Here is a 17,965-nt window from a genome sequence, read left to right as displayed (position 1 = left end):
GCCATGAGCACCGATCCACGCAACTGGGATACGGTGACATGCATCAACCAATTCACCGAGCTTGAACCCGATCCCGTTAGTCCTATTTTCTAGTGCGTATTTTAGTAACTTCACTGAGGAGAGAACATTTATATTTTTAATATGCTCAGCTTGGTTCTCATATTTTCGTCAGTGTAGAGGGCGGGGTATCTTGAAAAATCAAGAAGCGAGGTTGAAAGTTTAAGTTCTCGTCTTGAAAATGTAAGTTAATAAGTTCAAAAATGCAAGATAAACTGAAGACAGCAAATGAACTTCCCAATTCTTCACTTCCTGCTTTTTGAGCTGACGCTGCCAGATTAGAACTTGAACTTTTAAGAAGGCATCTTGAAATTGAATTTTCAAGATAAAAATAATAATTATGTGGCCCTAATGGGCTTTCCCAGTGGGAAACCCATTTTGCAAATCGGCGTTAAACCAATTACTATTTATTCTGCAGCATACAAGCTCTTATCTTATTTCATTTTTGCAAACAGAGTAACTCCGATATAAGAAAGCGTATTGTACGTTGTTGTTATAAATGTAGTGAGTGAGTGAGTGTGGTTTTACGCCGCTTTTAGCAATATTCCAGCAATATCATGGCGGGGGACACCGGAAATGGCTTCACAAATTGGACCCTTGTCGCGAATCGAACCCTGGTAGTCGGCGTGACAAGCGAATGCTTTAACCACTAGGCTACCCGACCGCCCCTGTTATAAATGTAAAAGCCCGTATCACTACTTGTTGCAAAACCAGCTTTGCAGTAGCTGCAGAACTGTTCATGGCAAAGATTTGTGCGAAAGTGTAGTAGAGCAGAAGGATATGGAGTTTTTGTGGCGATGATTTGTACGTTTGCTCTCGTCAAATATAGATATATGTATGAAGAAAGTTAACCCTTTCCATTGTTACAATATTCCATAATGGAGATGTAAAAGTCAACCGTTTTCTTCTGATGCTCTTATTGTGTTTAAACTGAAATAATGATACACGTTCCGTATCATTCTTGTTCCCAGTCTTGAAAAAAACAACATCTCAGGCAGAGCCAATCTAAGTATGTCGTATATCTGAGATAAAAAATCTATTTTCATGGTCTTTCCCCTTTGAACAATGAATTAGCCGCTAACCGTTAAATCTTAACCAGATAGTCCAACATTTACATTTACCCGCATGGAGTCGTGTTGCAGCGCGGTGCTCCTGCAGTTGGTCTTTATGTGGAAATGTCACCACAGAACATGTAATGGATCCTAACTTTATTGCAACAGTATCATTGTAAAAGTCACGTTTTACTGCTGTAGACCTCTACCGCCACGCAATGTTACTACTTTATCACACACCACTGATCCTGGTCAGTAATTAATTCCTTACATGTGGCCGAGTCCTGGTCAATGATCAGTCTTGTCGCCAGCTATCTCGCCTCTCAGTCCTAATTAAGCCTTGAAGACAAGGCAGTTATCGCCCGCTACAAGCCTGCCTTCCATCACAGCGCCACCTGTGTGCACGTGCGTGTGAACCAAGGGTGATAATCTCAGACAATCCATCACGTGCTTACGGTGTCATTGTGCAACCCGGGGGTGAACGGTTGGGAATTGTGGGGGTCGGAGTTGGCGTTATCGTTGTGGGTGGGAATAGATGAGGGTTGGAATCACTTGGAAAGGGCAATTAATCTTGTTGGCAGTATTTATTGTAATGAGATGGGGCTCTGTTTTCTTATTTAGTTCGCAGATATGGGCATATGAGATATTACGTGGAATCATTAAAACATAATTTGTATGAACAATTTACAGTGTCTCCTCGTGAAACCGGTCCGGGCGATTCTGTTAGGAACGTTCCCATGGAAACCATAACCATTAGAAATCTTTGCTAACAGCAGCCTGTTGTACATTTCCGACTCTATCATGTGATTTTACCCCCTCAACATTGATTTCTTAATCCGGACATTTGTTTATCCGGACGAAATAAGTGTGAACGGCACCGTCCGGATTAATGGGTTTTCGCTGCATCCGAGTCAGTGAAGAGCGTCCCTAAAAGAGAGCAAACATGTTGTCCTCGTCTAGACGGAAGCCGTGTTAATCTCTTCATCAGCTTTATGTGATTTTCGGACGAGCGACCAATTGCGCAACTGGAGGCATATAAATTATTGAAAATGAAGCTTGTGCATTTACGGTGTTTTTGATACAACTCATTTTTTTACAGGAATAGCCTGAGTGTTCAGATGGGATTGGGTTTTACTATTTGCTTGGAGACGTTGTCATACTAATAAGATTCCATACTGTGATGGGTGGCCCAATTGTCTAAGGCGCCGCGAATCGCTGTGCAGAGTTGCGTCCCTTGGGCATGCCAGAAACCTATGATTGTGGCTTCGAATCCATGTTCGCCCCGATTATGTTTCTAGGTTTGTCAGCACCATGACCGTGCTCGTGGGTTTCACCAAAGTGGTAAACGTCTGAGACCTGCATCACTTCGGGCTTTCCCCCCACATTAAGCTGACACGCCGCGATATAACTGGAATACTGGTAAAAGCGGCGTTAAACCCAACTCACTCACTCACTCACTGTTGTCTCCCAGACAGCCTCTCTTTACAAAGATATCAAGCCATTCCAGCCTCAATTAATAGCTTGACTTCCTCTTATGTTTCAGACGGATGTTCCCCACATTCCAGGTCCGTCTGTTCGGCCTTGATCCTATGTCGGATTTCATGGTGATGATGGACTTTGTCCCCGTGGACGACAAGCGGTATCGCTACTCCTTCCACAGTTCGAGCTGGGTGGTGGCGGGCAAGGCGGACCCCCACATGCCGGGTCGGATCCACGTCCACCCTGACTCCCCCGCCAAGGGCTCCCAATGGATGAAGCAGATTGTGTCCTTTGACAAACTGAAACTGACGAACAATCTTTTGGATGACAATGGACATGTAAGTATTGTCGAGCCTAGAATACACGTGGGATGTACCTGGAATTCCTTAGTTAGTGTGAATCCCCAACGCTTGAGAAAAATAAGTCTCGATTATCCGCCGAAACAAATTCGTTCAGGGAGAAACATATTCCTACAGGGCGAAAAAGTGATGAAAATTATATGAACCAAGCACTGAATCTCAGTGATGACAACAGGTATTCGCAAAGGAAATTGTCTGATAGTTATAATATAATGGTAGGTATTTGTCAGGCTACAATAAATAACACATTCGATAACCATCCAAATTGTTAAAACAAATGAGCGTCTCGACGATTTTATTTGTATACTACTCAAAAGATGTTTAAGAACAACCGATCCTTTCATATTACTGCAGTTAATCTGTCATGCCATGCATATAGCAATATGAAAGAGTTGAGAAGTATATAAAGATGGGAGCACACATTTTGATTTCCGTCGACAGTGGGTGCTATGGGGACAGTTCAGTGATGCAAGGCGGGTGTTTGCCAACGAGCCTCGTCGGATGGAATCAAATAACTAATATATTGTGGCATTAATGCCAGCAAAAAAGCTTTGAGTGTGTAAATTATTTGTTTGGAAAACCAGTTGCTATCACATTACGGAAATACGATATAATAGAAAAAGGTCCACGCTAAAGAATAACCAGTCTTGATTATCTGCCGAAACAGATTCCATTAGGCGTGAAAGGCAATTAGCTGTGGACATTATATGAATTGATCAATGAAAAAAGTGATTACAGCAGGTTTTTTGCGAAACGGAGAAGCACAGTTTGCATAATTTGATAAAGACACTCAGGTGATATTCTCAATATGTTACATCAATTATGATACAATAATTGTTGGTTGTTTGGTAGTTTGTTTAACGCCACACTCGCACTATTCCAGCTCTGTGACGGCGGTCTGTAAATAATCGAGTCTGGACCAGACTGTCCAGTGATTGACATCATGGGCATCAATCCACGCAATTGGGATCGTTGACATGCATCAGCCAAGTCAGCGAGCCTGACCAGGCGATCCTGTTAGTTGCCTCTTACGACATGCATAGTCGCCTTTTACGGCAAGCATGGGTTGCTCAAGACCTATTCCACCACGGATCTTCACGGGTCTACAATAATTGTTGAACATACAGATCCTTATTGTAGAACATACAGATCCTTATTGTAGAACATACAGATACTTATTGTAGAACATACAGATACTTATTGTAGAACATACAGATCCTTATTGTAGAACATACAGATCCTTATTGTAGAACATACAAATCCTTATAGTAGAGCATACAGATACGTATTGTAGAACATACAGATACTGGTTGTAGAACTTACAGATCCTTATTGTAGAACGTACAGCTACTTATTGAAGAACATACAGATACTTATTGTAGAGCATACAGATACTGATTGTAGAACATACAGATCCGTATTGTAGAACATACAGCTACTTATTGAAAACATACAGATCCTTATTGTAGAACATAGAGATACTTATTGTAGAACATACAGATACTTATTGTAGAACACAGATACTTATTGTAGAACATACAGATCCTTATTGTAGAACATACATATCCTTATTGTAGAACATACAGGTCCTTATTGTAGAACATACATATACTTATTGTAGAACATACAGATACTTATTGTAGAACATACAGATCCTTTTTGTAGAACATACAGATCCCTATTGTAGAACATACATATACTTATTGTAGAACATACAGATACTTATTGTAGAACATACAGATACTTTTTGTAGAACATACAGATCCTTATTGTAGAACATACAGATACTTATTGTAGAACAAACAGATACTTATTGTAGAACATTCAGATCCTTATATTATATTGTGGTAACATAGCTGAAATATTCCGATGTGTTTTAACTCAGTTACTAGTATCTCGTTCCTTTGCGTCCACATGTCAAACTTCACGATGTGGGCGTGAGTATATACACGAAGGAACTGCACAACGCCCAGCTTACATCAGCGATGTATATTAGCCCTATCGTAACTCACAGAAAACTATAAACGGGCTAGTCGGTAAAACCCTCCCAAGCTTAAACTGGCAGTAGCTGTCAATTAATCAAAGATCGAAGATCACTTTGAAATATTATCGGTTGATGTGATATATGTCAGGTCTTATGTCCTGAAGACCCGTGAAGATCTGGGGTAATATTTATCTTCAGCAACCGACTTAGAGGCGACTAACGGGATCGACTGGCTAGGTTCTCTGACTTGGTTGATGCATGTCATCGTATCCCAATATGCGTAGATCGAAACTCGGGATGCCAATCGCAAGATGTTTTGGTTTAGATCGCCGTCACATAGCTTAAATATTGCTCAGTGGGGCCCTAAAAAAGAAAAATGCAATCACTATATGTCGAGCATTTGTTTGCCTCTTATGTAGCCAAGGAACATTGCAACCGTCAATGATCAATCTAGGAATACAACGTCTCAGTTCCCCTCACTCTCAGAGGACGATCAACATCGTTAAGAATATAGGCCATCAGTATGTATTAATCCAGACAAAAGGCTTTGCTGTATTACTTACTTTAAAAGATCTAAATAAAAGTTCAGAAACCTGAAAAGGAACATGGATGAGTTTTCTACGCTAACCAGGTGCACTTCAGACGCTTGCGACTGTTTTGTGACTTTACTGCAGCGCTTTTGACATACGAAAACTCAGTTTATGTCTACGCCCGATTTCATGGGTAGCAAGCTGGGGACTTTCTCAAAATCAACAGACTGGAATGTGCGTTAATAACATTATATTGAAGTAAGTGAGTATGGTTTTACGCCGCTTTTAGCAATATTCCAGCAATAACACGGCGAGGGACACCAGAAATGGGCTTCACAAATTGTACCCATGTCGGAAATCGAACCCGGGTATTCGTCGTGACTAGCGAACGCTTTAACCACTAGGCTATCCGACCGCCCCCTCACAATTTATTGAAAGTTATATGGAATCCATATTAAAAAATACTCCATTCATACAAAAGTGTTTGATTAATATTCTCTTACGACTGCGAATTTCGTAGCATCCTGACGATTTCTAACTTAATATACTACCACATTTCTCCCCTTTCCCAAACCAGATATAAATCTCAGGTAATTAAGACACCTTTCCTGTTAGTGTTTACCAAACAATTTAAGTCATCAAAGGCTAACTGAATCGAGGCTGCAACATTCCATTCTTAACGTACCCTTGGGCGAACTTATTCTGTCGATGTATTCGCCAAGGCATTGAGCTAATTTATTTGTTTAAACCTAATCTATCGTGAGTTAATTTAGCTGACGCTAGACAGGCAGACATGGTAACTGATTACAGCATGTTGGGTACATCCAGCTGGGAGTCGGAAAGGTGGTAATTGTTAGCGGTGTACTGATAGATGAAGGTACAGTGGTGACAGGACCCTCTTGAACACTGCCTTATAAATCTGCTCGACTGTTTCTACTACTCGTTTTGATGACACGCGGCCACGCAGGGGAGATGATCAACGATCACTTTCTTATCTTCTTCTCCAGGAGAGTGGTCCTCCATTTGCCAAGTCTCGTAGAATCTCGAAAGGTCTCGCGAGGTCAGCCGTAGCCGTTTGTTAGATAGCTGAGTGCCAGGTCGCTACTTTTATACAACTTGGAATGTTTAGATTTCGTTTAGTTGTTTATACAGCTCGTTAATTTGTGAGAGGAAGTAAGAGAGAGCCGGCTGACTCTCCGCACGCTCGCTTATCGCATGCATGAAACATTCCCTCGTGTCGCACGTGGTGTAAAACCCCCGACCCAGTGCTAATTACTCAGGGAGAATCTGACACAACACTGCAGTATGTGATACTAGCCTTTGTTATTCCACGCCTGTAGGTAAACAAAACTCGTCTCAGATCTTACGCTAGGACGTGACCACTGCCGTTTAACTGACACAGATACACGACGTACAAAGCTAAACTTGCACAAACTCCAAATACTGAACTTTCCCAACATCATGGTGTACCCGCATCCATCATCAATGACGTCCTTGGGGATATAGATTGCACCGAGCTGATTGGCAGACACGCAAAGGGCAACTGGGTCATTGTTCTTGCATATAGATCAAAGTAAATATGAGCTATGACAATTCGTTGTAAAACTGTTGTGTTCCATGAATGTGGATAGGGCTATGATATATTTATGCTACATCTGGCCGGAAGGATGTGTTGCGTTTTGGCTATCGGTTACACTTCTACATACCTGTTGATTAGGTTTCAATTCGGAACAATCTCAAGAATTTCTGTATGGAAGAGTAAATTCTTATGACTGGTTTCGTAACTGAAATCATAGATATTTACAAAGCTGAACGTTCGTAGGGACCGTACATTTGAAGCTCTTATTAGAGGTGAGGTGAGGTGAAATGGGGTTTAACGTGGCGTCCAAGACTATTGCACTTATATAGCGACGTGCATGCACGTGTGTGTGGCTGCTTGTACTTGTCCGGACTGATGCCAATTTATAGTGCTAGCTCACTGAGATACCATGCCGCAGTTTAACAAAAATCTTCGTATAATCTTCTAATATTCGTATATAAATAAGCAATTCTGATCAAGGAGGATATAGGGTTTATGAATCCTGATGAGATTATTTTAAATTAGATTATTTAGGTATAGACAAAAATCATCGTCAATAGAAGCAATTCTGATCAAGGAGGATATAGGGTTTCTGAATCCTGATGAGATTATTCAGATTCTTTAGGTATAGACAAAAATCGTCGTCAAAAGAAGCAATTCTGATCAGGAAGGATAGGATTTATGAATTCTTATGCGATTCTTTAGATTCTGTAGGTATAGACAAAAATCATCCTCAAAAGAAGCAATTCTGATCAAGAAGGATAGGATTTATGAATTCTGATGCGATTCTTTAGATTCTGTAGGTATAGACAAAAATCATTGTCAAAATAAGCAATTCTGATCAAGGAGGATAGGATTTATGAATCCTGATGCGATTCTTTAGATTCTGTACGTATAGACAAAAATCATTGTCAAAATAAGCAATTCTGATCAAGGAGGATAGGGTTATGAATCCTGATGCGATTCTTTAGATTCTGTAGGTATAGACAAAAATCATCGTAAAAATAAACAATTCTGATCAGGAAGGATAGGAATTATGAATTCTTATGCGATTCTTTAGATTCTGTAGGTATAGACAAAAATCATTGTCAATAGAAGCAATTCTGATCAAGAAGGATAGGATTTATGAATCCTGATGAGATTCTTTAGATTCTTCAGGTATAGACAAAACCCATCGTCAAAAGAAGCAATTCTGATCAAGGAGGATAGTCATGACATCAATTCCACCGCATCTTATCTGATCTTTTTTTACGGCCAGGAATGTGTGTGTGCCTAAACCAAACCCAATGACAACCACCCACATCATCTCACTACAAGCAGTGCACGAATTGCTACATCTAATTACCAACTTCAAGAAGTGTTAATTAATGTAGTATCAACACACTGTGATGTTATTTCCGCATGGGCCTACTTGACGGAGGCCGTACACCGACTAGAGTGTAATCTCCTTGTCGACATCACTATGTAGACCACTCACCCACTCAGGGTGTTTACACATCTGGACGCGAATCGTCTCTATGTTATATGAAGGTTGACTACTGATTTAGTAGTATCAACATCTCAACCTGATGCGGACTGTGTCCCAACCGACGGAAACCATCAGCTATACCGTCACTGAATGTTGTTTTACAGTATCTCGGCTAAGCAACGGCGCCTGTAAATAATTAATGTCTGGTGTATCAAAGTTGATTGCATGTGCAAGCGATCCAGGCTGTGGAGCTGTGATAGCGCTCAGGTCAAACTGATCAACCATTACAACCACCCAATCCTCATTTGAATGTGCTTTTATTACCAGAGTGCCTCCGTGGTCTAGTGGTAGAGGATCCGCCCGGAGAGCGGAATCCGGGTTCGATCCCCGACCGCGTAAATGCCAAAAGACGTCAAAAGATGGTACTTGTTGTTACCCTGCCTGGTGCTCGCCTTTAAGGAGCTAAAGCAAGGACTGGTCGGCTCGGAGTCAGTAAACTGTGTCTGAGTGGGGTATTCATGTTAAATAACGATATAAACTGCGACATGCTATCTCAGTGAGCTAGCACAATAAAAATCGACATCATATCACGGGACATATCGCAGGGACATATCTTGTGATTGGTATAATGAACAATGATCCACACCTTCGGGTACGATGACACGCAAATCACAGAGCCTGACCACAAGATCCATTTGGTCGGCTCTTACGACCAACATAGGTTGCTGGGGACCAATTCTAACCTGGAATTGCAATTTCCACCACTGTCAACTTAACATCAGCCCCCGACTTCTATATAGGCTCGGTAACATGTGTCATATAATTCCCCGCGTCAGAATAGGTCCCATGTCCTATAAGGCGACAATGCTTGTCGTAAGAGGTGACTAACGGATCTGGTGGTCAAGTTCACTGACTGGGTTGCTGCATGTCATCGTATCCCACTATGCGTACATCGATGCTCAAGACGGCAATCACTGGATTTTTGGGTCCAGACCGCCATCACTATTGAATATGTCATGAGTATTTGTTTGTCTCTTGTGTAGCAAGTAACATTGAAACACTCAATAGGTCAGTCAATCCATACCAAAAAGATGGTACTTGTTGTTACCCTTTCTGGTGCATCACTTCGGGCTTTTCTCCCACATTAAGCCGACTCGCTGTGACACAACTGAAATACAATTCAAAGCGACGTTTAACAAAAACTCACTCCTTCACTCATTATAAACAGCATCCCCGCGCCTCTCCCACCATTCTACTTGTTATTCTATTCAGCAACAAATACCCTCTTGGATAGATGCTAGACTTCCAATATCATACAATGCCATGTTCAGACTCGCAGCACCATTCAGTGCCAGTGGTAACAGTACCGGACACTTTCCATCTTTGTTGATGTACACCATCCGTGATCTGCCAGATTTAAAATACCATTGCAAGATTTCACCTCAGATTCTAAAACTTACCATACGACGTTTTACATTTGAGGTATTCGTGAACGTTACCAGGCATGTTATTTATTTCAGATAATTCTGAACTCGATGCACAAATACCAGCCTCGCTTCCACGTGGTGTATGTCAGTCCGAAGACGGAGGAGTCATCAGCCACGGAGAACTTCAAGACGTTCATCTTCCAGGAGACCAAGTTCATGGCCGTCACTGCTTATCAGAACCACAGGGTATGTGGCTTTACGTTGTTCTTGCCTTTAATCATCCAGAGTTACACTACGCTACAGATGCAATGTTACCTTTATAAAGCAGTATGCCATCCAACAGTTACACTACGCTACAGATGCGATTGTTACCTTTATAAAGCAGTATGCCATCGAACAGTTACGCTACACTACAGACGCAATGTTACCTTTATAAAGCAGTATGCCATCGAACAGTTACACTACACTACATACGCAATGTTACCCTTATAAAGCAGTATGCCATCGAACAGTTACGCCACACTACAGACGCAATGTTACCTTTATAAAGCAGTATGCCATCGAACAGTTACACTACACTACAGATGCAATGTTACCTTTATAAAGCAGTATGCCATCGAACAGTTACACTACACTACAGACGCAATGTTACCTTTATAAAGCAGTATGCCATCGAACAGTTACACTACACTACATACGCAATGTTACCCTTATAAAGCAGTATGCCATCGAACAGTTACGCCACACTACAGACGCAATGTTACCTTTATAAAGCAGTATGCCATCGAACAGTTACACTACACTACAGATGCAATGTTACCTTTATAAAGCAGTATGCCATCGAACAGTTACACTACACTACAGACGCAATGTTACCTTTATAAAGCAGTATGCCATCGAACAGTTACACTACACTACATACGCAATGTTACCCTTATAAAGCAGTATGCCATCGAACAGTTACGCCACACTACAGATGCAATGTTACCTTTATAAAGCAGTATGCCATCGAACAGTTACACTACACTACAGATGCAATGTTACCTTTATAAGCAGTATGCCATCGAACAGTTACACTACACTACAGATGCAATGTTACCTTTATAAAGCAGTTTGCCATCGAACAGTTACACTACACTACAGATGCAATGTTACCTTTATAAGCAGTATGCCATCGAACAGTTACACCACACTACAGATGCAATGTTACCTTTATAAAGCAGTATGCCATCCAACAGTTACACCACACTACAGATGCAATGTTACCTTTATAAAGCAGTATGCCATCGAACAGTTACACTACACTACAGATGCAATGTTACCTATAAAGTAGTATGCCATCGAACAGTTACATTACACTACAGATGCAATGTTACCTTTATAAAGCAGTATGTCATCGAACAGTTACACTACACTACAGATGCAATGTTACCTTCATATAACAGTATGCCATCGAACAGTTACATTACACTACAGATGCAATGTTACCTTTATAAGCAGTATGCCATCGAACAGTTACACCACACTACAGATGTAATGTTACCTTTATAAAGCAGTATGTCATCGAACAGTTACACTATACTACAGATGCAATGTTACCTATAAAGTAGTATGCCATCGAACAGTTACACTACACTACAGATGCAATGTTACCTATAAAGTAGTATGCCATCGAACAGTTACATTACACTACAGATGCAATGTTACCTTTATAAAGCAGTATGTCATCGAACAGTTACACTACACTACAGATGCAATGTTACCTTTATAAAGCAGTATGCCATCGAACAGTTATACCACACTACAGACGCAATGTTACCTTTATAAAGCAGTATGTCATCGAACAGTTACACTACACTACAGATGCAATGTTACCTTTATAAAGCAGTGTGCCATCGAACAGTTACACTACACTACAGATGCAATGTTACCTTTATAAAGCAGTATGCCATCGAACAGTTATACCACATACAAGATACGTTGTGAGCTTGATCAGCGTCCCTTTAAAGTTGCGTTGTAAACTAGATATTCTTTGGCCTTTGTACAGATGGACCAATTAATCATCACACCGTACACACCATGAAGTTCATAAAGCAGTATGCCTTCAAACAATTAACGTCGCTATATGGCTGAAATAATGCCAAAGCTCACTCACTCACTCACTCACTCACTCACTCATTCACTAAAACATCAAATACTATACACAGTAAGGGACCTTATACAAACCAAATACCTACAAACCTTCGTAAATCGGTATGCCTTCAAGCATTTAAACATTACACTGTATAAAAAAATAAAAGTGACGAAACTATTTCCATAAACATAATAACTCTTTGCTGAAAGCAGAGTCGATTGGTACGTTTCCGACACCGTGACGTTTATGTAGCTATGTATATCCCTTCAAAGATTACACCACAACAGATGAATATTTAAATATTACTTCACCCAAACATTACACAATAGTCAGATAACAGATACCAAAGATAACAGCAATACAGATGAATATTTGAATATTACTTCACCCAAACATAACACAATAGTCAGATAACAGATAACAAAGATAACAGCACTACAGATGAATATTTGAATATAACTTCACCCAAACATTACACAATAGTCAGATAACAGATAACAAAGATAACAGCACTACAGATGAATATTTGAATATAACTTCACCCAAACATTACACAATAGTCAGATAACAGATACCAAAGATAACAGCAATACAGATAAATATTTGAATATCACTTCACCCAAACATTACACAATAGTCAGATAACAGATACCAAAGATAACAGCTCTACAGATGAATATTTGAATATAACTTCACCCAAACATTACACAATAGTCAGATAACAGATAACAAAGATAACAGCACTACAGATGAATATTTGAATATAACTTCACCCAAACATAACACAATAGTCAGATAACAGATAACAAAGATAACAGCACTACAGATGAATATTTGAATATAACTTCACCCAAACATTACACAATGCAAGTCAGATATACTCAACACAATGGATAATTTACCAACGAGTCTATGAATGTATGTTTAAGTTCTCATTTAATCAAAACAATGATGACGTCCACTGAACTGATCCCTGTAAATAATGCACACACGTTACGCATGCTTCACCAATGTAAGCACTCCGGACAATCTGTCAAGTGAGGGTCAAGTCTAAAAGAGTAGACTAATGGAAAATTTCATCACATGCAGGCTTGTATATGTTGCAACATAATACAGCCTTCTTCTGTCAGTCATACTGACACGGGACCTGTATGCGGGTGTGTGATGTCTGGCGTCCATGTCACAATACACAATGAAAACTAGCACCTGCTTCTGTATAAATAGTTTTACATTTTAACCAATATACAAAGCCTTCATGGCACCATGCTAGTTTGTTGTTGGATTTGTTTATAGTCCGGGAATCACTGCTGATTTCTGTTATCAAAACTGTAAACTCTGAAGGGCGTTTGTACAACACACGACATTATCAGTATTGATAATGAATTCCTGAATAGGTCACGTTGTACAAGAGTGATGAAACGTTACAAGATTGCTTATACAGTGTCGGAGACGTGGTTTTTTATTATCCTACGTCAGGACATTGATTGACCTAAATAGCTGTCTATGTCTGTATGCTCAGTAATATTCATACTATATGATGGCGGCCTGTAAATAATCGAATATAGACCAGACAAACTAGTGTTTGATATTATGAGCAACGTCCCTCCTTGTCGAGGACGATGACACGCATTTAACCAAGTCACTGAGCCTTATCTGAGATCCATTTACTCGCGTCTTTGAGGACCGGTTCTAACCCGGAATTCCCAAGGAGGTAAATAACATAAACACGATACATGCCATACATGTTGCAGACCAAAATGGATGATCGTACGACAAATAAGAATCTAAGGAGCAAAGACGTAACTGGCAGATTCGTTGTATTGATTGGAAGCAAAATGATCAACTTCCGAGACTTTTTTTCCATATTGCACATGCTCATATCAATGGGGGGCAACCAGATTTGACATCAACAAGCGATCACAATACATCATATTATTTGAATGGGGCGGTCGGGTAGCCTAGTGGTTAAAGCGTTCGCTCGTCACGCCGCAGACCCGGGTTCCATTCCCGACATGGGTACAATGTGTGAAGCCCATTTCTTGTGTCCCCCGCCGTGATATTGCTGGAATATTGCTAAAAGCGGCGTAAAACCATACTAACTCACTCACTCACTCACTCACTCACTCACTCATATCGATGTATTCATATTCCTTTGCGTTCTCTATGCAGTTACAATTTTCATTCTCCACTGTTTGTATTGTCGCCTATATGTGTCATTTATTTTGCAGATCACACAGCTGAAGATTGCCAGTAATCCATTTGCTAAGGGGTTCAGAGACTGTGATCCTAATGACTGGTGAGTGTGCCCAAAGTGTGCATATTCGTTAGCCAGTTTACGTGAAATATGAAAAATAATATTTAATCTTAACCGTACCATGATACCACATATATACATAAGGCAAGACACTTAAACGCCCCCAGTGTATATCAATCAATCTCTATTTCACTTACTGAAGAGACCACAGGCCTATAGTATACATACGATCAGAGTCATCCATGCATAGATTCGGTAGTTGCAGGAGGGTGACATCACCTCTCTGTCTATGCACCAATCATGCCCAATGAGTTTCTGGATTAAAATAGGTACAATATTTTTCACTTAAAGCCTCTGTTCAAACTGTTTTTTACAAATTGACTTTTTATGGTGATTAATGGACGCATGCTCATGGTATGGCCAGAATTGTACTACTGACTGATTTGGGCAGATATTTCTTAAGAATTTGGAAAAGAGTTTTGTCATGATCATTTATGTACGTTATATGCATTTACCGTCTAATGAATGCTGCGATATATATATCATCCATGTTAAACGTGGAGATTGTGGGTTGAACTTGGTCCCTATGAACCTATACTGGTCGAAAGATTCTACTACATGGATCTAGTGGTCAGGGTGTATAATTTGATTGCGTGTCCTTGTACCTCGACGGTCTTGGACGTTGTTCGTAATATCGATCTTTGGTTTGTCTGGTTCGGACATATGGGATATTGCTGTGTGCTTCTCCAAACAAGGGAGGGGGCGGGGGGCACGGGTGGCCCACTGGCTCTGCGATTCGCTGTGCAGAGTTGCGTCCCTTGGGCACGCCAGAAACCTATGATTGTGGGTTTGAATCCCGGTTCGCCCGGATTATGTTTCTAGGTTTGTCAGCACCATACCCGTGCTCGTGGGTTTCACCGAAATGGTAAACGTCTGAGACCTGCATCACTTCGGGCTTTCCTCTCACATTAAGGTGACACGCCGTGATATAACTGAAATACTGTTAAAAGCGGCGTTAAACCCAACTCACTCACTCACTCACTCCAAACAAGGCATAAGCTAATCGTCCTGTTCTGTTCCAGTATGGTTGAAGTCCTCTCACACCTGAATCCCTGTGCCTCCAGGGCCAGGTCTGTCCACAGACAAAACTCTCTGACAGTACTCGGCGGCGTCGGCAGGAAGAGAGGGCCAGATGACAAAGGTATTTGGGAGAGGAATTTGAAATTCAAATTTTTCCTGCGTTAATTTACATTCCACAATTTACAAAAAAATCGGTATTTTGGTAGGAATCCAAGAATCCCTAATGAGAGGTTGATTAAATGTTACCATAAGCACATCATACATGTCTAATCTGTCTCACAGTCCTTGAACCAGACTAAGCGTTATTCATAATATATGTTGTACGGGCCAAATGAAAGGGTGTGTGAGCCTGGCTGTGTGTGATTATACCCCGTCAGCTTGGATCAGTGTTCAAGCCGCCGACCTTTAGTTTGCCATAGTCAGACTCGGTCATTTTCAGGTGCCGTTTAAATAGCTGAAATATTTTTGATTGCGGCATACAACAGCATCCAGTGTCACCTCTTCTCGTAAGCAAGGGTTGACCTCAAAGACACATGCTTACGATATAGTCGGAATTGAACAATACTCTACTTTTAGCAGAGCTTTTTTATGATTGTGGATGAGATTTTGTCCCTTTATTTTATTCATGAAATCAACTATACTGATTTTATGTAAAAACAGGTGGTATATTTCAATGAATTAAGTCCATTATACGATTCCGACAACATCATAAGCATGTGATTTTGAATTCCTATCAAATAGTGATGATACCAGGTGTTGGCAAAGAGGCACAGATTATTGCCTGTAGATAACCATCTTCCCGAGGCAAGGGAATTAAGTTTCTTAAAGTCCAGTTTGCACTCTTGCCGAACTAGGCTGGAATTTCGGGCTCCATTGTAGCGCCACCAGAGAAAACGGACCTTGCCTCGAAAGGCACATCATATCACTTGAGCACCTTGATTAAAAACATAAAAAGATTTTAAAAATACCTGTCGAGGCTTTGTTGATGGTACACATGCTTTGCAAATCCTGCAATCGAACGAATTCGGCATTGCGTATGAACCGTTACGCGATTTTTATTGAACTATGCATAGACTCGTTAGTCCAGCCATAATATTACTCCATAATTCCAGCCATGTTATGGCAAGGGTGAAAACTGAAGTTTTAAAGTCAGTTATCTCCCTTACCCCAGGAAGATATTAGAGGTCGAAGTGTATCCAAGTTACAACCTACAACAATAGTAGACCTATATTCTTATCATTTCAGGTGACTGTGTTGGTGAAGACCTCGGATCCGTGGTCGGTCCTCCAGGCATCAACCCCGGCCTACACACGGGCCTCCAGTACAGCAGACCTACACAAATGTACACAGACTGTTTTGCGTATGCCCCATATAGCACGGACCCATACATGGCCACCAACAAGGCCCGCTCTAGCCCCTACTCACGTAATATGGACTATTCCTCACCAGCATATGCCCCGAGAGTCAAGGGCATCTACACGGGGCCTAACAACTTGAGCTATGGCTTTGAGAACCGGTGATAATGTTAAAGTGTTTCTTGACTTGTCTGTGAAAACTGAGGGACTGAAGCTGACAGCTTCTTATAAAACCTGTTCTACCTGGAGAAAGCTTGGGGAAAAATCACATTCAGGTATACATGTGCAACATTGTGTGATATATAATGGACAGAATATCACAGAACTGTCTTTACAACGTCACATATTAAGAACAGTTGATTCATGTTGATTGAAGGATTGGTGCAATGACGTATTCACAATTGCAATATCCTGGCCTACAGTCAAGACCAATGGTGCCCCATTCATTTTGGCGTCTTCACGAACTTCCAGTGTCCAAAGTATGCTGGTATTTGTTGCTTCCGAAAACTAATTAAGTCCCGAGGAGGATGTTTTTAATTACATCACTTTTGCTTATACAACTAGACAGAAAGCTGTGATTTATTTCTTGTTCACAAACAGAACCTTACGTCATAGTGATATGAAGAAGTGCTGCTATCTTGCCCTGTGATTACACAAAGTGGATCTCGACCATACGTATGCCTCTCTCTCAGTGATGACAAGCACACTGCATCATAATGTTATGTCTAATGGACAGTCACAGACAGAGAAAGGCCTCTACCTCCTCCATGTGTATAGACACTGAACATACGTTTTAAACAGTTGAAGAGGTTTGCTTGTGTGAATATAGTAAACGTGTTTATGATGAAAGGTTATTGTCTCATATTTATTATGCATTTTACAATAAAAAATTGCTTCTAACATCTCTGTGTAGTGTATTCTAGTCCCCAACAGTCTCCGATGATATATTAGTACACAAAAGAAGGACGTTAAACATTCACTCGCATCAGCAAGATTACATAGCGACTGACACATACGAGAAAGAAACCAAACATTGTGTGTGATAAATATAGCCGTCAACGCCTGAGAATAATCAGTTTCGATTATCTGCGGAAACAGCTTTCATTGTGCATAAAAAACAAAAATAGAGTCTCAGATAAAGATTATGTGAATTGATTACTTAACATCAATGATGATACCAGGTGTTCGCCAAGAGGGAAAGCATGGT

General features: G+C 40.6%; 1 protein-coding gene across 1 annotated transcript in view; it reads left to right on the top strand.

Annotated features, from left to right (window-relative positions):
* LOC139477362 (T-box transcription factor TBX1-like) overlaps positions 1 to 17,597 on the top strand; it is a 42,237-nt gene extending 24,640 nt beyond the window's left edge. Inside the window, exons 3-7 of the mRNA XM_071259917.1 lie at positions 2,653 to 2,926; positions 10,029 to 10,181; positions 14,298 to 14,365; positions 15,406 to 15,524; positions 16,649 to 17,597. Of these exons, the coding sequence (XP_071116018.1) occupies positions 2,653 to 2,926; positions 10,029 to 10,181; positions 14,298 to 14,365; positions 15,406 to 15,524; positions 16,649 to 16,923 (889 nt within the window). The 3' untranslated portion in view covers positions 16,924 to 17,597. The remainder of the gene's footprint in view (positions 1 to 2,652; positions 2,927 to 10,028; positions 10,182 to 14,297; positions 14,366 to 15,405; positions 15,525 to 16,648) is intronic.
* The last annotated feature ends 368 nt before the right edge of the window (positions 17,598 to 17,965 follow it).

The sequence above is a fragment of the Haliotis cracherodii genome, unplaced genomic scaffold (genome assembly GCF_022045235.1).
Source record: "Haliotis cracherodii isolate W230 unplaced genomic scaffold, xgHalCrac1.p SCAF_33, whole genome shotgun sequence".
Classification (NCBI taxonomy): domain Eukaryota; kingdom Metazoa; phylum Mollusca; class Gastropoda; order Lepetellida; family Haliotidae; genus Haliotis; species Haliotis cracherodii.
This window is presented reverse-complemented; position numbering and strand designations above follow the sequence as displayed.